General features: G+C 37.3%; 1 protein-coding gene across 2 annotated transcripts in view; it reads right to left on the bottom strand.

Moving 5' to 3' along the window:
- KLHL1 (kelch like family member 1) overlaps positions 1-22,332 on the bottom strand; it is a gene marked incomplete at both ends in the record, with an annotated part of 354,832 nt that overhangs the window by 195,799 nt on the left and 136,701 nt on the right. For both annotated transcript variants that reach the window (XM_079778802.1, XM_079778803.1), the window contains one exon: positions 13,831-13,967. In XM_079778802.1, coding sequence (XP_079634928.1) covers positions 13,831-13,967 — 137 coding nt within the window. The remainder of the gene's footprint in view (positions 1-13,830; positions 13,968-22,332) is intronic.

The following is a 22,332-nucleotide window of genomic DNA, read 5'->3' as shown; positions in this document are numbered from 1 at the left end:
TGTAAATGGATTGAATGCCCCAATCAAAAGACACAGGGTAACAGATTGGATAAGAAAACAAAACCCATATATCTGCTGTCTACAGGAAACCCACCTCAAAAAAAAGGACGCATACAGACTGAGAGTAAAGGGATGGAAAAAGGTTTTCCAGGTGAATGGAAATGAAAAAAAAGCTGGGGTAGCAATACTTATATCTGACAAATTAGATCTCAAAGTGAAGGACATAACAAGAGATAATGAAGGCCACTTCATAATACTAAAAGGAGAAATCCAACAAGAAGAAATAACTCTGGTAAACATATATGCACCCAACACAGGAGCACCAAGATACATTAAAAAACTCCTGGAAGATATCAAAGGAGAGACTGACAGCAATACAATTATAGTAGGAGACTTCAATACCCCACTATCACCATTGGACAAATCCTCTAAACAAAAAATCAGCAAAGAAACATCAATCCTAAATGACTCACTAGACCAGATGGAATTAATCGACATCTTCAGAACATTTCACCCCAAAGCCACAGAATATACATTCTTCTCAAGTGCACATGGGACATTTTCAAAGATAGACCATATGTTAGGACATAGGCAAAGTCTCTCCAAATTCAAGAAGATAGAAATCATATCAAGCTTCTTCTCAGATCACAGTGGCATAAAATTGGAAATCAACTACAATAAAAACAACCCAAAGAAATCAAACACATGGAGACTAAACAGCATGCTATTAAACCATGACTGGGTTACCAAAGACATCAAGGAAGAAATAAAAAACATCATGGCAACAAATGACAATGAAAACACAACAATCCAAAATCTATGGGACACAGCGAAAGCAGTCCTGAGAGGGAAGTTCATAGCTCTACAAGCCTACTGCAAAAAACAAGAAACAATGGTAATAAATTACCTAACCAAACAACTCAAAGAGTTAGAGAGAGAGCAACAAGAAAAGCCCAGTGTAAGCAGAAGGAAAGAAATAATAAAAATCAGAGCGGAGATAAACGACATAGAGACCAAAGAAACAATACAAAAGATCAACAAAACCAAGAGCTGGTTCTTTGAAAAGATAAACAAGATTGATGGACCTCTAGCCAGGCTCACCAAGAAGCAAAGAGAGAGGACCCAAATACACAAAATCAGAAATGAAAGAGGTGAAATAACAACAGACCCTGACGAAATACAAAGGATTGTTACAAAATACTACGAACAACTCTATTCCAACAAACTGGACAACCTGGAGGAAATGGACATATTCCTAGACAAATACAACCTTCCAAAACTCAATCAGGAAGAATCTAAACAGCTCAACAGGCCAATAACTATGGAAGAAATTGAAGCAGTCATCAAAAAGCTTCCGGCAAACAAAAGCCCGGGGCCAGACGGCTTCACAGGAGAGTTTTACCAAACTTTCAAGGAAGAACTAAAACCTATCCTCCTCAGACTATTCCAAAAAATTCAAGAGGAAGGAACACTTCCAGGCTCCTTCTATGAAGCTAGCATCACCCTAATACCAAAACCAGATAAAGACAACACAATGAAAGAGAATTACAGACCAATATCCCTCATGAACATAGATGCCAAAATTCTCAACAAAATCCTAGCAAATCGGCTCCAGCAATACATCAGAAAGATCATACATCATGACCAAGTAGGATTTATCCCAGGAATGCAAGGATGGTACAATATCCGCAAATCAATAAATGTGATACATCACATAAACAAACTGAGAGATAAAAACCACATAGTCATATCAATAGATGCAGAAAAAGCATTTGACAAAATCCAACACCCTTTCTTGATAAAAACTCTCAACAAGGTGGGAATAGAAGGATCATACCTCAACATAATAAAAGCTATATATGATAAACCCACAGCAAACATCATACTCAATGGGCAACAACTAAAACCATTTCCCCTAAGAACAGGAACAAGACAGGGATGCCCACTCTCACCACTCCTGTTTGACATAGTACTGGAAGTATTAGCTACCGCAATTAGGCAAGAAGAAGAAATAAGAGGCATCCAAATTGGAAAAGAAGAAGTGAAGCTGTCCTTATTTGCAGATGACATGATATTGTACGTAAAAAACCCAAAAGATTCCATCAAAAAACTAATAGACTTAATAAATGAATTCGGCAATGTAGCGGGATACAAAATTAACGCCAAGAAATCTATGGCATTTCTATACACCAATAGTGAACTTAAAGAAAGAGAGACTAAAAAAGAAATCCCATTTACCATCGCACCAAAAAAATTAAGATACCTAGGAATAAACTTAACTAAGGAGGTAAAAGACCTATACGCGGAAAACTACAGCACACTGAAAAAAGAGATAGAGGAAGACGTAAACAGATGGAAGAACATACCATGTTCATGGATTGGTAGAATCAACATCATTAAAATGTCCATACTACCCAAAGCAATCTACAGATTCAATGCACTCCCCATCAAAATACCAACAGCATATTTCACAGACCTAGAAAGAACTCTCCAAAAATTCATCTGGAATAAAAAAAGACCCCGAATAGCCGCAGCAATCCTTAGAAAGAAGAATAAAGTAGGAGGGATCTCCATACCAGATTTCAAGCTGTATTACAAAACCACTGTTCTCAAAACTGCCTGGTACTGGCACAAGAACAGACATATAGATCAATGGAACAGAATAGAGAATCCAGATATCGACCCAAACCACTATGCTCAATTAATATTTGACAAAGGAGGCATGAACATACAATGGAATCAAGACAGTCTCTTCAATAAATGGTGTTGGGAAAATTGGACACACACATGCAAAAAAATGAAACTAGATCACCAACTTACACCATACACAAAAATAAACTCAAAATGGATACAGGACTTAAACATAAGACGGGAAACCATAAAAATACTAGAGGAATCCACAGGCAACAAAATCTCAGACATATGCCAAAAGAACTTTTTCACTGACACTGCCCCTAGGGCAATGGAAGCTAAAGAGAAAATTAACAAATGGGACTACATCAAAATAAAAAGCTTTTTTACAGCAAAAGAAACCATCAACAAAACAACAAGAAAGCCCACTGCATGGGAGAACATATTTGCAAATGCTAGCACTGATAAAGGTTTAATCTCCAACATCTACAGGCAGCTTATGCAACTTAATAAAAGGAAGATAAATGATCCAATAAAAAAATGGGCAACGGACCTAAACAGAATATTTTCAAAAGAAGACAGAAGGAAGGCCAAGAGACACATGAAAACATGCTCAAAGTCACTTATTATCCGAGAGATGCAAATCAAAACAACAATGAGGTACCATCTCACACCTGTCAGAATGGCTATCATCAACAAATCAACAAACGACAAGTGTTGGCAAGGATGAGGAGAAAAAGGAACCCTCGTGCACTGCTGGTGGGAATGCAGACTGGTGCAGCCACTGTGGAGAACAGTATGGAGTTTCCTCAAAAAACTGAAAATGGAACTCCCATTTGACCCAGTAATCCCACTCCTGGGAATATATCCAAAGAAACTAGAAACACCAATCAGAAAGGATATATGCACCCCCATGTTTATAGCAGCACAATTTACAATAGCTAAGATTTGGAAACAGCCTAGGTGCCCGTCAGCAGATGACTGGATCAGAAAACTGTGGTACATCTACACAATGGAATACTATGCTGCCATAAAAAAGAAGGAATTCTCATCATTTGCAGCAACCTGGATGGAATTGGAGAATATTATACTAAGTGAAATAAGCCAGTCAATGAAAGAAAAATACCACATGATCTCACTCATTTATGGATAATAAAGAACATTATAAACTGGTGAACAAAAAGATAGTTACAGAGACATTAAAGCAACAAACAGACTTTCAAATTACAGGGGGAAAGTTAGGGAGAGGGGGGGTAGATAAGAAATCAAACGAAGGACTTGTATGCATGCATATAAGCATAAACAATGGACGCAAAACTCTGGGGGGTGAGGGCATGTGTGGGTGTGGGGTGGGGGGGGTAATGGTAAGATATGTACACATATAATACCTCAATAATAATAAAAAAAAAAGACCAAAAAAAAAAAATAAATAAATAACAAATTGTGGAAAGGATTTGAAGGACTTATAAAAAATACCTGTTACGAATAACAATTATAATTTAGTGCTAACAATATGCTAAGCATTATGCTAATTTTATTCAAATTACTCTATAGTTGAATAATCTTAAGACTCCATAAAACCATGTAATCTGACCAAGACCTCAAACTACAAAAAGGGGAGCCCAAGAGATATAATAAAAATACTTAATGAAAAGTAAGAAATAAGTACATTCCAATTAGAATAAATGCCCAGAATCAACACTGGGTTGCCCACATCATACTGAGTTTTAGTTGAGTATCAGTCCTGGTGAAGGCTGAAGAAACCCACAGATATTTCTGAGGTTAAATGCCATATAATATACTATACTGCCACTTAAAGATAGCAGAATCAATTGTATGCAGTATATATTTTGGGGTTAGAGTGAAGATGAAATAATCCTGAGAAAATATAGTTGAATATAAGATTAATGCACAAGAATACATAGCATGTTCCCTGCACAGTTGGTATAATGGCATATGATTCAGTCTTTGCTTTTCTAGTACCCAAAACAGAAGAAAATGTGAACAATTAAAAGACTAAGAAGAACAATAAACTAAAATTAAAGCAGATTTTTTTTAAGTTGATTATGAGACCTAAGAGATTGTTCTTACTTGGAAACTTTGAAAGTAAATGTGAGCTATGGTGTAGAGAGGCATAACCCTTCCTCTATAACTAGTAATATCAAATTTCACACAACTGTTTCTTTTTAGTTCATCTATAAAATTCCACAGCATAAAGCCAAAATGCAGTTCAGTAACAACAAAATTTGTACAATATTCACAAAATATGTACCATTTTTATTATTTGATACAATATTTTTTCAAAATTAGTTTTCTATTACTCAGACAATGTTTCTTGGTAAAAGAGTAGAAAGGTATTAGTATGATGGCAATATACACCAGAATGTTATTACTTTTTTTACTTCTGTCTTTAATAATAATTTTAACTCCTATGAAAATTGTTAAGTTAGTGTTTTTAAATAATGGGTAGTAATTATATATAAAACCAGTCTTTAAAGGTTTAATATGCTAAATTGAGAACATAATTTTCTCATCTAGTAAAAGCCCTAAGTTTAAAACTAATGTCCTGCATAATTCATGTCACTTGAATTAAACCAGTAATAAAAATGAAGCAATAATTTACTTTTAATTACAATAAAAATTCTGAAGAGATTTTAGAATATTCAGTCTAGGCTGAATATATTGATGTATACTTTCAATATTAAAGCAGATCATTAAACATATCAGCTCCTATATTCAAGTATTTACTTCATGCAAATGTTGGGCAGTAAGCAGAAGTTATCTTCATATTCCTTAGCATAAGTCTTTAACTAACTTCAATAGCACACAAAGTTTTGTGTTTGTTTGTTTTTAAATAAGGAAGTTAAGACTTCAGTGTGATTAAAGGGTTGCTATTTGGCAGTTTAATTTTCTACCCTTCTTCTTAATAGTTCTTCTACGGACAGCTTCCTTTATTAAATCTTGTCCTTATCAGTTCTCTACAGGACCTGACACTTAGCTAGTAACCCTGTAATCCCATCTCCCATATTTGTTCGAACTCTATTTCCTTACGCACCAATGAACAGAATATATTTTTAAGTATGTCAGGATAGTAGGGACTATGTAAGAGATAAGAAAGAAAGAAATTTTTATCAGCTCAAAGACAACTTTAAAATACAAAGAATCTGTTCAAATATATTAAATTTTCTCTTTTATTTTCACAATGCCATCATTAATTTAGGCTAGAGCTGAAATACATATAGATACAAAAACAATATAGTAGCCCTCAAAATTTGTTTTATACCACTCTTAATGAGAAAATATGAGGCTGTATACATCAAAAGTATGTTTATAACCCCCCCCCCCAAAAAAAAAGAAAACAAAGGATAGCTATTTTAAACCCTAAATTGGCAAGTCTCTTAAAGGCAGAGAATGTGTGTAATCAGCATATTGTTTTCCAGAGTCCATTATAGGACATGGCACATAGTAGGCATTCAGTAAAACCTGAGAGGCATTCAATGCATTCATAGGAAAAGGACTATTAGCCATTAATGTGCTTAAATTTTTAGGCACCATTGTTCCTTGCAGGTAAGTAGCATTCAGTTGTGAGGAAGCATGTGATCTAATCTGCAGTGATTCACTATATAGCAATAAGGGAGTCGATTTAAGCTACTCAAACTATTTTGAGTACAAGATAGTCATAACCACTTCAAAGAACTCTGTCATAACATACTATACAAAAGGGTATTGACTCAGTACAGAAAGTACCGTTCAATTTGTGTTATGGCATTTTATTCTAGTAATAGATTAATATCTTACTATTGATCTTTGTCAGGTTACTTTATATCACTGAATGGGTTGCTTAAGAACTCCAGAGTAGCCCTAGCCAGTTTGGCTCTGGATAGAGAGTCAACCTGTGGACTGAAGAGTCCCGGTTTCAATTCCGGTCAAGGGCACATGCCCAGGTTGTGGGCCCGACCCCCAGTAGGGGCATACAGGAGGCAGCTGATCAATGGTTCTCTCTCATCATTGATGTTTCTATCTCAATCTTCCTCTCCCTTCCTCCCTAAAATCAATAAAAATATATTTAAAAAAAAAACCAACCCTCCAGAGTCTCAAGCACTGAAAAAAAATAACTGTCCCTTCATGTTAATTCAAAAGAGACCAACAAAGTTCTGACCTATCTCATGATAATTTTGTCAATGTTCATTTGAAATATTAAATATGTAATTCTCAAAAAATGTTTTTCATGAAAAATGTTTATATGTAACATTTATAATGTTTAGGATGAATTTCTAAAGTTCTATAATTTTCTAAGTAATTTGAAAATAGAATAATGGGAACTGTAAACATTTTTTTTTCTTTTCTCCTCTGATTCCATGTTTCAGAGATGTTCTGTAGATTAATTCTAGAACAGCATGGACTTCATTATTCCAAATTTAGGCGTTAGCAGTTAAAACAAATAATAGGTATTTTTTCTAGATGAGTATAATTACAGAACAGAGGCTTCAGAACATGTAGAAAAATATTTTAAAAACTAAGTTCGTTTAAAACTTTACAACCGCAAGATTTTTTAAAGGAAAGAAATGGGGGAAAAAATAGATACAAAGGCAAAGAAAGAAGCATTGAACAGACTGCCAAACTATAGCGGAAAGGCAAGGGGAGGTTTGGGGGGGGGGGGTGGGGGCGGGCGGTAAGAGATCAACCGAAGGACTTGTACGCATGCATATAAGCATAACCAATGGATACAAGACACTGGTTGGGGGGGGGGGGGGGGAAGGTGATGTAATGGGGGGTAGGGGAGGCCAGGGGGAGGCCAATGGGGGGAAAAAAAGGAGACATATGTACCACTATTTGAAATACTTCAAACAATAAATTTAAAAAAAATGACCAAAAGAGAAAAAAACAAAAAACTTTACAACCGAGATAGTGCATAATGATACATATGTTACTGCTTTTGAAAATAAAAGTGACAAGCTTTTTTGCACTATTCCTGTGCTAATACTTCTATTTATTATCAACTTGTTTAAAGGTCTATGTCATTCCAATCTGTATTCACCCAGTTAATTCATATTTTATCTTCTAGTCCCTAGTGTGACTCTCTTCATTCAATAAGTAATCAAATATTTTTAACAGAATTTTTTTATTGATTTTGAAAACTGGTATACAATCTTATAATTACATATTCTCTGGATCACAACCAAGTATTCAAACTTTAAATTTAAGGGGAAGGTTGTAAAAGGGCACTACAGCAGATACTCAAATTGTATTATTTTGTTCAACATCATTTTTTGTTTGTTTGTTTGTTTTTGTAATTTTGATGAGATGCCCTAGGAACTTAACTCTTGTTTATATCGATTAGCCTATTCTAAAATTGGTTTCATTATACATTATTTCACCTAAAAACCTATTGATGACATTATGTGAGGACATACTCTATTTCATAATACATCCTGTTGCTTAAATGGGCATTTTCTCTCCATGAATGGCTCTCATCATACTCAGATTTCCTAGTAAAATTTTACAAAAAAACTCAAAGGAAAGTTTTAAAAGAAGAAATGTTAAAGTTAGTTAAACATATAATTAAGAATTTAGAAAAGTGATATGAACCTGTTAGAAATACAATTATTTCTAACACCAGTGTAATTTTTCTCTTTTTCCACTCCTGAACTTTTACACTGGCAAGCATGTCAAACTCAAAGGCTAACACGGGCCAAATAAACAAGGTTTAAGTTTATGTGGGCCGCAAAAAAACAAAAGCTTCAATTTTCATAGAAACGTAGATTTATTTCGATAGAGACATGCTGAATACAAAGGGCTAAAATAAATGAGTAATTGTTAACATAAAATAATAGAACATTTTAATAGCATTAATATTTTTTCTTGAACATTAACTTATCAGACACTGAATAACTGCACAAATTAATAAGCGTAACACAAATAAACCTATTTTTCTTGTTCTCTGAAAGTGAAATATTTCCTGTTGCGCACACCAAACAAGTCAGGACAAGACTAATGCCGTGGCAATTGGCTGCTAAAATATTCCCTGCTAGTATTATTGGAAAGAAATGGTGTACCTGCCCCTAAGGCGCATAAGGGAAATGAATGTAACACGATAATAGTAATCAGTCATTAGCCAACGTTATAATTCATTATTAATAATTATGTATAACAGGATGATGTAAAAATTAAGTTATAAAATTGTTATTAAAACATTTCTTACATACTGTGATATTGGCTGGGCCGCAAAAATATTTGTTGTGGGCTGCAAGTTTAACATGTTTGTAAGTGTGTGAAAACAATTGACCTAACAGAATCCCCCACCCTTTTTTTTAGGAAAGAAGCTAATTTTGATACTGCAGTAATTAGTCATCATTTTAATAGTTGTATATTTACACTTTATGCTTCCAATAAACTTAAAAATTATTAAATAGTTAAGATTTTCTTTAATTTTGTGGACAGAAAAACCATATTGGTTTTCTTTATTCTAGCTTACGTATTTCTACTATTAAACTTGTTTTATTATGATAACATCTTCCTTTACAAAATACTCTATACCCTTTGATCTATTGCTACCACTGCACTCACTCCTTGATACCCAGGTCTCTTTCCAGTTAGAAAAAAAAAAAATAGTTTCCAAATGTTTATTTCAGTTTTTATTGAAACTCTACCAGGACTCTGATCCCATTTCCTCTCTTTCTAATTTGCTGGGATAGCAGAAAATTGGGGTAATTAGAAAGGGTGACTTCCACATCTTACCATGTATACATTTTTATTAAATGAAATCTTTAAAGGATGATTCCGTTAGAGCAGGCAGACAGAAAGATATCAGCTGGGAGAGGCTGGGAGAGGCGGCTAGGCTTGGAGGGAAATAAGTGACATGACAAACTGAAAATGGACAACTGAGGGGGCAGGCCCCTGTGTGAGCAGGAAAGGTTCAGAGCCCTCCAGGATGTGTTCCAAATGATGGCTTAGCACCTAGATTGAAGCATCTATATTATATATAAACTGCTGTTCGAAATTTTAGCACTGCTATTTTGGCTTCTGTAAATGTTTGCTTGCTTAAATAATAAGGAAAATAAGATTACTCCCATTCCAGAGAGGCCATAAACCTTCCCCAGATGAAGTTATCAGTGCTGGTGCCAGGCCAGGTCTTTGGTTGAGGTCTCAGAGTCCCAACACATAGGGCTCTTTAAGAACTTGCAAAGGAGACCGGCAAAAACCTTGTTTGGGAGACAAAGAAGCTCAAAAGGTATAAATACAGGAAACTTCCTGTGTGAATTCGCCCAGAATTTGAAAGGCATTTTTCTCTGGGTCCGCGTGTTATAATAATAAAGAGTGACTCCATTTCTCTAAGCATTGCTTTGTTCTTCTTTGGTCTTCTGCTACAAGATGAAGGAGACATAACTTAGAGATACATTTTTTTTTTATACATGAGGGAGGGGTAACTTGCTTGTTGCCTAGGGGGCTCTAGCCTAGAGGTATAAATCATTTAAACTCCCAAATATCAGGGCACTCCTTCAGTTTTGCCAGCTGAGCTCCCTGTTCAGATCCTCTTTGAGTGTATTGCTTTCCTACAAGTAAATCCTTGCCTGCTTTTGCTGTTATTTGTTGCCTCTTGTTTGAATTTATTCCTATAAGCAAGACAAGTGGGAGTGCAGAGTACCATCTCTGGCCTGAGGCAGAGACCCCCTTGTTCACCACTGACAATTCCTCTTTCTTCAAGTAAAATATTATTAAGCTCTATAATTATTGAAGCTTATATTAGTCAAAATTTCATTCTAATCTAACTTTACCCATTGTTTCATTTTTTTTAATTTCTAAGTGAGTGAAATAAATTAGTTACTTATTATTTTCAAACCTCAGACATTTTTCAGATCTCAGAAATATTTCCTTTGAAATCATTTTGAGCACTCTCATTCATGTCTTTTGAACACATTACCTTAACAGATAATAGTTAACTATCAATTCTTGATAGAGTTGATCCTCCTTAGTTTTTTTAAAAGCCTCTCAAACCTTAGAATTTAAGAAAATATTCCCAAATGGCTGACCCTTTAGTATCTTACTGCTTGTTCATTTTTACCACTTTCTGGGATACATTTATTTTTAGTCTTCTACAAAAAGTCTTAGAAGTCAGCTAGCAATCTAAGTAGAAACACAGATACCTCCTATTCTTGCCTTTCTATACTATTGCTCACATGATCTCTCCTATTGTTGTAATTTGTTACATTGTATGTAGCAAAAGGCAGGTACAGATTTTACATTACGCCTAAAATCCCCCTTACCTTAGCTTGTAAAGTATGTTCTCATCTAGGGCATTTCTATAAACTAACAATTGGAAATTTAGCAATCACCAGGAAGACAGAAGTATCAGAGCACAGGCCAAAGTGGCAGTGGCAGCTGAAAGGCAGCTTTGTATCCCGTCTGCCCTTTAAAAAGCAGAGCTCAATCTAGGTCATTGCATTCAGCAGGGAGCTTGGAAACACCTTCCAACTTTGTGCTGCACCAAGATGAGTGTCTTTTGACCTAGTTTTGCACAAGAGAAACGCCGGGCTGCCAGACTATGGAAGCTGTAAGTGTTGGATCCATGCCTTTCTGTTGCTAGAAGGATTCTTGCGATGTAAGTTTCAGGATTTGTTTCTTTCCAAGAAACAGTAAGGCGGTTGTGTTTGCTACTCTTGACTGGGAGGCCATGATCTGTTGCTACTCTTTCAGGTTGTATGCAAATTGAAATTGACCAATGTGATCTCAATTCCCCATCAGCTGACTAGACTTGCTTCTTCCTGCCGCTAGTCCTTTGACCTCCTTTTTCTTAGAGGATTTGCTTTAGAAAAACCCGTAAATGTAAATTCCTTCTTTACTCCTTTGAGGTGTGAATATTTTTAAAAGGCACTTGACAGTTTTCCAATCCAGAAATGTTTTTCTCAAAGCCATCCCTTTGAAATGCCGACATCAAGGGAGAGAGCACCCAGTCTCTCAGTTTTGTGAGAGACCAGGAGCATAATTGGAGTGAGCTCCTTGCTTCAAGTTGTAAAGCTACTTTCTGTCGCAAAGATAGGAAGAGACATTACTTTTCCGTTAGATACAGCCGATGAGCAAACACAGATGGCCTATGTTCTCTCGTGCCTGAGCACTTTAAAATTCTCCCCTCTACCCTTTGTCCCGGCAGAATTATTATTTTATTATTAATTTATTGGGGTGACATTGGTTAATGAAATTATATAGGTTTCAAGTATACATTTCTATAATACACCATGTGCACATTGCATTGTATGTTTATCACCCAAAGCCAAAGCATCTTCCGTCACCATTTATGTGACCCCCTTTCTTTTTACTACTTCCACCCTTCCTCCCTCTGATAACTTCTGTACTGTGTGTCAATTAGTTTTTGCTTGTTTGTTTGTTTTTCTTGTTTGTTCATTTACTGCTTTCAGTTTTATATTTCCCCTATGAGTGAAATCATATGGTTCTTGCCCTTTTCTGTCTGACTTATTTCCCTTCGCGTGGTAAGTAAACACTCAGTTCGGGTCTCCCGCCCCGATTACAACAGCCTTCAATAAAGGCTTACCTGCTTAACTTTGTCCAGAGCAAACATTTGCTTTGACAAAACATAATTTTAAAATTACTGAGGCTGGGAAATGTCTGTCTTCCCATCACATTGCTGCTTTGAGATTCAGCATCTAAAGCAGGTGCATTTCAGAGGCTTCATTTACTGAGTGTTAAATTGGTATTAACAAGATTCTCTCCATGATAAGCCAAATCTTCAAAGAAGTTAGATTTCCACTAGTTCCAAGGTCTTTGCTTTTAGAGGCTGATCTTTAAACACCGGGTCTTGTTTCTCTGTGACCAGAAATATTGAAAAATGCAGCTCCTTAACCTAGGGTCCTGATGCTTTGATAATCAGTCTCCCTTCCTTCCTTCCTTCTTTCCTTCCTTCCTTCCTTCCTTCCTTCCTTCCTTCCTTCCTTCCTTCCTTCCTTCCTTCCTTCCTTCCTTCCTTCCTTCCTTTTTTTAAAATATAATCATCAATAGTTTAGGCAAAATGAGCCACATTCAATTCCTAAAATGTATCCACTCATATTATTTTCTTTTACTACTATCACAAGATTTTATTATAATGTCTCCTCTAATCTCATGAGTCTTGAAAAGCTATTAAAATGTTTTAAATGAATGTGAACCCTGATAATGCTCTGAGCAGGTTTTATGCCTTTTAACTCTCTCTTAACATTTAACATTATATCATATGTATTCCTTCATCTCTTTTCTCCACTTGGACCATGGGCTTCTGGAAGGCAAAGACATGGCATACTCATTAGTTTATCTTCCAGAGATTGAGCTAATACTTTCACATTAAGTAACATTCAACAAATGTCTGCTAAATTAGCAAAACTATTTGCACGAAATTTTATAAAGTGCAAAGACCAATAGAAAATGTCAATATAGAGGATCAGAAAGAAACAAATAGCTTTTAAATCTCACCATTTCCACAATTCTATGCATTTTCATTGTCCATTTCAAGTTTATAGACTCCACATTAAATGTTCTATGAAGGTTTTAAAATTAAAATAACACATTGCAAAGAATAAAGTTATTTGAACACATCTACTTCAAAATGAAAGAAAATTAGAATCCATTTTGCTTCCTAATGTTTTAAATATGGACATAAACAAATTCTTATTTGATCATTAATGACCTCTCTGCTTCTCTTTTCAGTGCATCTATCTGCTATTTATTTTATAAGCCAGTTTATTTTATTTTTTGAATTTTTTTAAAAAATTAATTTTAGAGTGAGAGAGGAAGGGAGGGGGAGAGAAAGAAAATCACCCATGAGAAAGAACTATCAATTGGCTGCCTCTTGCACACCCACTACTGGGGATTAAGCTAGAAATCTGGGCATGAGCCCTGACTGGGAATCCAACCAGTAACCTCTTGGTGCATGGGGCGATGCTCAACAAACTGAGCCACACATGCCAGGGCATATAAGCCAGTTTAAATTATTAGTGGAAGGAATTTGATATATGTACTAGTATACATATATACATTTATAATTTCAGTGACAAAAGAAAAAGTAGTCTGACTTTTCTCTGTTAGTCTTTCAAATGGAAAAATAAATAAATAAAATAAGAGATGCAAGCTGAATTTTTCTTTAAATTTTAAAATCCTGTACTCAAATTCTAAAATCCACAAGACATCAGTGTGAAGCTTCATCTTTCACTGTACCTGTATATGCAAATTGTACAAGATCCCAGAGGGCATTGGGGTCTATGCCTTCCATCTTGATTTCCTCTTGCTTGGCTTCGCAAACATCACTTGTAAACATGGCAGCAAAATAGTCTGAGACTGAGCTCAGAACAAGCCTGAAAGAGACAAAAGGTCTAATTTAGGGTGTAAATATAAAGCATCAAAATGCTAAATGTCAACAACAATGGAGTGCAGAGCAATCTATTTATGTATCTCTCTGTGTCTGTTTGCCTATCAATCATCTATATATCTCTGTATCTATCACCCATCTATTAATCTATAATTACCTTATGGATTGTACTTTTAAAAACTAATTTAGGAAATTCTGTTCTACCATTTTAAATACATTTTCATTTCACTTTTAGTTCTTCTATCCTTTTATATCAGAATCCAATTTTATTTCTTTCTACATCCTCACCCACTTTTCACCACACTATCTACTAAAAAATTTGATTTGCTCAGTCAATTAATGGTGCCACATATATCATAAATTTAAGTGTAAAATGTGTAGTGACCTCTCTGAGATTTCTATTTTTTTTGCTTATTTGTCCATTCTTATGCCGATAAAATATTTTTATATGTATGATAAATATGCATAAATATAAACAAGTAAATACTATGATTCCAAATATATCTTTATATCAAATTAGGCAAATTCTCCCTCTTTATTTCTGCTTAACTTGTAGTGGATTTAAAAATCATGTTTTTATTGATTTCAGAGAAAGGAAGTGAGAGGGAGTAGAGAGAGAGAGAGAGAGAGAGAGAAGCATTGATATGAGAGAGGAACATAGATCCCTTGCCTCCTACACGCGCACAAACAGGGGATGGAACCTGCAACCTGGGCATGTGCCTTTACCGGGAATCAAACTTGTGACCTTTCAATGCACAGCATAACCCTCAACCAACTGAGCCACAGCAACCACAGCATGGATTTTTATTCTGCATATAAAGTTTAAAGTAAGTTTGTCAAATTTTAATTAAAAATGCAGTACATTTCTGATTTTATATGTGAACTAGAGGCCCAGTGCATGAAATCGTGTGAGACTCAGAGTCCCGCCACACTGTGGGACCCAGAGTCACACCACCATCGCACACTCAAAATCGCGTGAGACCTAGAGTCCTTCCTGCTGCCGCGGGACCCATCAATGCACTTCCTGGTGACCGGTCGTTTGGTTGTTCCGGCATTCCGGCCACTGGCCTTTTATAACATAGACTAGAGGCCCAGTGCACGAAATTCGTGCACGGAGGGGGGGTGTCCCTCAGCCCAGCCTGTACCCTCTCCAATCTGGGACCCCTCGAGGGATGTCCGACTGCCCGTTTAGGCCCGATCCCCAGTGGGATCGGGCCTAAACGGGCAGTCAGACATCCCTCTCACAATCCAGGACTGCTGGCTCCCAACTGCTTGCCTGCCTGCCTTCCTGATTGCCCCTAACCACTCTGCTGCCATCCTGATTGATGCCTAACTGCTCCCCTACCAGCCTGTTTGCCCCCAACTTCCCTCCTCTGCCGGCCCGGTCACCCCTAACTGCTCTCCCCTGCTGGTCTAGTCCCCCCACAACTGCCCTCCCCTGCAGGCCTGGGTACCCCCAAACTGCCCTCCTCTGCCAGCCTAGTCACCCTTAACTGCCCTCCCCTGCAGGCTTGATTTCCCACAACTGTCCGCCCTTGCAGGCCTGGTCCCCCCCTCCCCCAACTGCCCTTCCCTGCAGGCCCAGTCACCCCCAACTTCCCTCCCTTGCAGGCCTGGTCACCCCCAACTTCCCTCTCCTGCAGGCCTGGTCCCCCCTAACTGCCCTCCCCTGCAGGCCTGGTCCCTGCCAACTGCTCTCCCCTGCAGGCCTGGGTCCCCCTCAACTGCCCTCCCCTGCAGGCCCAGTTGCCTCCAACTTCCCTCCTCTGCCAGCCTGGTCATGACTAACTGCCCTCCCCTGCAGGCTTGATTGCCCCCAACTGACCTCCCTTGCAAGACTGGTCCCTCCCAACTGCCCTCCCCTGCTGGCCTGATCACCCACAACTGCCCTCCCTTGCAGGCCTGGTCCCTCCCAACTGCTCTCCCCTGCTGGCCATCTTGTGGAAGCCATCTTGTGTCCACAAGGGGGCAGCCATCTTGTGTGTTGGAGTGACAGTCAATTTGCATATTACTCTTTTATTAGATAGGATGTTTTCCCTAATATTTTCTTGTGTACTCTTGGTTGATTCCTACATACTTTATAGTTTTTTTAGCATTATGTATGGTAACAAAAAAATTTAAGGCACAGTTATCTTCAAATATTTATTATATACCAATTAGATAAATCAGTGTCAAATGATCAGTTTTATCTAAAGAACAAAATATAACATTATGCAATATGAAAACAAACTGTAATAAACCAGAGGGATATATTTCTCTCCTAGTGCATAAGGAATATATTGAGAAAAAATTAACCGTTTTAACCTTACACATATAAAGACTTGATTTATAACAGGGCCACCTCCATATAAAGAAAAATATTGTGAGACCTAGATAATTCAACCTTAAATAATTACATAAAATCTCCAAAACTGTAACATACAAAATACTGCTAACTCAGTAAGAGAAGTGCAGAAAACTTTGTAATGCATTTAGATTTAGTGAACATAAAATTTGCATTACATTTTAGAAGAGGGATGTAATGAAAAACAGAAAGTAATATCTTTATATGTGCATATAAAGCTCCTATTAATGCAAGAAAAGCAGGAGCCAAAAATGCATATATAAGGGATTAATGTAGCCACTCTGGAAAATCTCTTATTGAGGTCACCATAAATGTATTTCCTTCAAAATCTATTAAACTTTTCTAAGTCCACTCCAATTTATTGTGGTATTTGACATTTTTGACCTCCCACTCCATCTTTAAATCTCCATTTTAGCTAAGGCAGTGCAGACTTTCTTATCTCAGCTTACCTCTGATTCACTGACTTCTCTTCCTACTCTTATTCTTGACCCTTTCATTTCTCTATGTTTTGAAACAGGGTTCTAAATATTTGCCTTAACACTCACTGTTTCAGAATAATTTTTAACCATGGCCTTAATTAGTATTGTTATGGTAGTTTTAAATCTAGCCTTGTGTCTGGAATCCTATAAAAACTTCTCACCAGATATCCCAGTAGCATTTCAGTATGCCCTAAATTAACTCAAAGTCTTCCCTGTGAGATTTTATTTCATTTTTACTTCCCTTATTCTAATTGGTGTACCACCAATATATTGAATTTTCAGAGTAGATACTATAAAATTATTTATGTCTTCTCCTCCATTACTTATATCCAATAAGACATAAAATCCATCTTTCCTTTTATACTGGATTTTTTTTTTTGCTTTGCCTCTACCCCCTTTATGAGGCAAACCTATGTGCCCTGGGCTAGTGATGCTAGCACCTAACTGCTCCTAGCTACCCTTTCTCTAGAACTACACATGGCCCAACAGGAGCTGCCCACTGGGAGTTTATGTGCTCTTCACATGTGGGTGGACCAACAGTATTGGCCATTAGAACCAAGGTATAAAAATACCACCTCTTGAGCCACTAGGGACAAAGACCTGCGACCACAACTGCAGACCCACAGACACCAAGAATCCAGACATCCTGGCCGCAGTTTTCTGTGAATCACAGAGCCCATCCCCCTCCTTGCAGGCTCACTGCAGTGCCATAGGAACTACTAGACCCACCCCACACAAGCAGGCCTCCTGCCCACACAGGGCAGCTCTGCTACCAGAATTTGAGCCTAAGCACACAGACACTGAGAGGCTGTTCCCTGCAGTGCGCAATTGTGTGGCCAGACCCTACATCCACACAGGGCGGAAGTGCCAGTGACTCCCATTCTCGGCGCATACGCACACAGACACCTTGACTCTCACCGCGAGGCTGCACTAAACAACAGAGACTCGGATACCATGGGCACAGGGGGACTCTGACTCCTGGCATATGCTGGGGGACTCTGATTTTCAACACATGCCAGCAGGGTCTCTGTTTCAGTGCAGCGCAGGCGGGTTCCCTGATTTTAGGTGCGCACATGAGGCCACACTAAGTGCCAGTGACTCTGATCCTGGGCAAGTGTGGCTCCCACCAACCCATGACAGCCACATACTTTGGTGTTGGAGCTCTTCAGTGACACTTGGGTGGAACAAAGCTCCCACTGCAAATGGCCCAGGACCCCACAACTTGGTATTTGAACCTTCTGGTGATAGTTAGAATAGGGAGACAACAAAACAATCCCCAGAGGAAAGAAAAAGAGGAATCACCAAGAAAGGAAATAAGTGAAATGGAGGCATACAACATGACAGAAAAAGAATTCATAGTAATGGTAAACTGGATGGATGAGAAAATCAAGAACCTATGCAAAAATCAGGAAGAAACACCGTGGAAGGTTTCAACAGTAGACTAGAAGAAGCAGAAGACCAAATTAGTGAGTTAGAAGATAAGGTAGAGAAACAAGCCCAATCTGAAAAGCAACTGGAGAAAAAAAATTAAAAAGCAGGAGGAGAGCCTAAGGGAGTTTTGGTACAAACAGAACAAAGTAACATATGTATAATAGGGCTGCCAGAAAGACAAGAAGAGCAGCAAGGATTAGAAAATCTATTTGAAGAAATAATGACAGAAAACTTCCCTGATATGGGGAAGAAAAAAAAATTACACAAGTATGGAGAGTCCCAAGCAAGATGAATCCCAAAAGACCCACGCCAAGACTCGTCACGATTACAATGGCAAATGTTAACGACAAAGAGAGAATCTTAAAGGCTGTAAGAGACAGTTACCTACAAAGGATCCCCCATCAGATTATCAAGTGATTTCTCAACAGAAACACATCAAGCTAGAAGGGAATGGAAGGAGGTATACAAAGTGATGCAAAGCAAAGGACTGAATCCAAGAATACTCTATTCAGCAAGACTATCAATCAAAATTGAAGGAGAAATCAGGAGCTTCACAGACAAAAAAAGGCTAAGGGAATTTATCACTACAAGCCAGCAATGCAAAAAATGCTAAAGGAAATACTGTAAAAAGAAGAAATAGAAAGGGAGGAAGGAACATAGGCATAAAGTACAGGAATGGCTATAAACAAGTACCTATCAATAATAACATTAAATGTAAATGGATTAAAAGCTCCAATCAAAAGACATCAAGTGACTGAATGGATAAGAAAACATGACCCATATATATGCTGTCTACAGGAGACCCACCTCAGAACAAGGTACTCACCCAGACTGAAAGTGAAGGGATGGAAAAATATCTATCAGGCAAATGGAAATGAAAAATAACTGGGGTAGCAATACTTATATCTAACAAAATAGACCTCAAAGTGAAGACCATAACAAAGAAAAGAAAGGCCACTTCATAATTCTAAAGGGATCGATACAACAAGAGGATATAACTCTGGTAAACATATACGAACCCAATGCAGGAGCACCCAAATCCATAAAAAAGCATCTGGAAGATATCAGGGGAGAGATGGACAGCAACACAATCATAGTAGGAGACTTTAATACCCTATTAGCATCACTGGATAAATCCTCTAGACAAAAAATTAGCAAAGAAACATCAATCATAAAAGACTCACTAGATCAGATGGACTAAATTGACATCTTTAGAACATTCCACTGCAAAACTACAGAATATACATTCTTCTCAAGCACACATGGGACATTTTCAAAGATATACCACATATTGGGACAAAGACAAAGTCTCTCTAAATTCAAGAGGATTGAAATCATATCAAACATCTTCTCAGATCACAATGGCATAAAATTAGAAATCAACTACAGTAAAAACAATCACAAAATTTCAAACACTTGGAGGCTGAATAGCACATTATTAAACAATGAGTGGGTTACCAAAGAGATCAAAGGAGAAATAAAAAACATACTGGAAACAAATGACAATAAAAACACAACAATCCAAAATCATTGGGACACAGTGAAAGCAATCCTGAAAAGGAAGTTCATAGCATTACAGGCCTACCTCAAAAAAACAAGAAAAACTGGTAATAAAACATCTAACTCTGCAACTTGAAGAATTAGAAAGAGAGCAATAAGAAAAGCCCAGTGTAAGCAGAAGGAAGGAAGCAATAAAGATCAGAGTGGAAATAAATGACATAGAAACAAAAAAACAAAAACAATACAAAAGATCAATGAAACAACCAAGAGCTGGTTCTTTGAAAGGATAAACAAGATTGATGAACCGCTAGCCAGGCTCACCAAGAAGCAAAGAGAGAGGACCCAAATAAACAAAATCAGAAATGAGAGGGGTGAAATAACAATAGACCCCACAGAAATACGAAAATAATAAAAAAATACTATGAAAAACTCTACTCCAACAAACTGGTCAACCTAGAAGAAATGGACATATTCCTAGAAAAATACGACCTTCCAAAACTCAACCAGGAGGAATAACAAAATCTGAATAGGCCGATAACTATGGAGGAAATCGAAGCAGTCATCAAAAAAGCTTCCAACAAACAAAAGCCCTGGACCAGATGGCTTCACAGGGGAGTTTTATCAAACATTCAAAGAAGAAATAAAATCTATCTTCCTCAGACTATTCCAAAAAATTCAAGAGGAATTTCCAAGCGCTTTCTACGAACCCAGCATTACCCTAATCCCAAAATCAGATAAAGACACCACAAAGAAAGAGAATTACAGGCCAATATCCCTCAAGAACATAGATGCCAAAATCCTCAACAAAATTATAACAAATGAATTCCAGCATTACATTAGAAAGATCATACACCATGACCAAGTGGGATTTATTCTGAGGATGCAAGGATGATACAATATCTGCAAATTGATAAATGTGATATACCACATAAACAAACAGAGATAAAAACCATATAATCATATCCATAACTGCAGAAAAAGCATTTGACAAAATCCAACACCCTTTCTTGATAAAAACTCTCAGCAAGGTGGGAATAGAAGGATCATACCTCAACATAATATAAGCCATATATGACAAACCCACAGCCAACATCATACTCAATCAAATGTCCATACTACCCAAAGCAATCTATAAATTCAACGCAATCCCCATTAAAATACCAACAGCATACTTCAAAGACCTAGAACAAATTCTCCAAAAATTCACCTGGAATAAAAAAAGACCCAGGATAGCTGCAGCAGTCTTGAGAAAGAACAATGTTGGAGGGATCACAATACCAGATATCAAGCTATACTACAAAGCCACTGTTCTCAAAACTGCCTGGTACTGGCACAAGAACAGACATATAGACCAGTGGAACAGAACAGAGAACCCAGAAATCGACACAAGCCAGTATGCTCACTTAATATTTCACAATGGAGGCAAGAGCATACAATGAAGACAAGACAGTCTCTTCAATAAATGGTGTTGGGAAAATTAGACAGATACTTGCAAAAAAATGAAACTAAACCACCAACTTACACCATACACAAAAATAAACTTAAAATGGATAAAGGACTTAAATGTAAGATGGGAAACCATAAAAATCTTAGAAAAAGCCATAGGCAGCAAAATAGCAGACATTTGTCATAGCAATATCTTCACTGATACAGCTCCTAGGGCAATGGAAACTAAAGAGAAAATAAACAAATGGTACTACATCAAAATAAAAAGCTTTTGCACAGCAAAAGAAACCATCAACAAAACAAGGAAGCCCACTGCATGGGAGAACATATTTACCAATGTTATCTCTGAAAAGGGTTTAATCTCCAACATTTACAGGGAACTCATACAACTTAACAAAAGAAAGATAAACAATCCAACCAAAAAATGGGCAAAGGACATAAATAGATACTTTTCGAAAGAGGACATTCAGAAAGCCAAGAGACATATGAAAACATGCTCAAAGTCACTGATTATCCAAGAGATGCAAATCAAAACAACAATGAGGTACCATTTCACACCTGTCAGAATGGCTATTATCAACAAATCAACAAAGGACAAGTGCTGAAGAGGATGCAGAGAAAAAGGAACCCTCCTTCACTGCTCATGGGAATGCAGATGGGTGCAGCCACTGTGGAGAATAGTATGGAGTTTCCTCAAAAAACTAAAAATGGAACTGCCATTTGACCCAATGATCCCACTTCTAGGAATATATCCCAAGAAAACAGAAATACCAATCAGAAAGGATATATGCACCCCTATGTACATAGCAGCACACTTTACAATAGCTAAGATTTGGAAACAGCCTAAATGCCCATTAGCAGATGAATGGATTAGAAAACTGTGGTACATCTACACAATGCAATACTATGCTCCTGTGAAAGAAGGAATTATTACCATTGGCTACAGCGTGGATGGAACTGGAGAGCATTATACTAAGTGAAATAAGCCAGTCAGTGAAAGATAAATACCACATGATCTCACTCATTTGTGGAAGATAAAGAACATTATATACTGTTGAACAAAAATAGAGGCAAAGAAACATCAAACAGTCTGTCAAACTACAGCAGAAAGGTAGGGGAGGGTTGGGGGAGGTAAGAGATCACCTGGAAGA

This window comes from Cnephaeus nilssonii (genome assembly GCF_951640355.1).
Source record: "Cnephaeus nilssonii genome assembly, chromosome: 8".
NCBI lineage: Eukaryota > Metazoa > Chordata > Mammalia > Chiroptera > Vespertilionidae > Cnephaeus > Cnephaeus nilssonii.
This window is presented reverse-complemented; position numbering and strand designations above follow the sequence as displayed.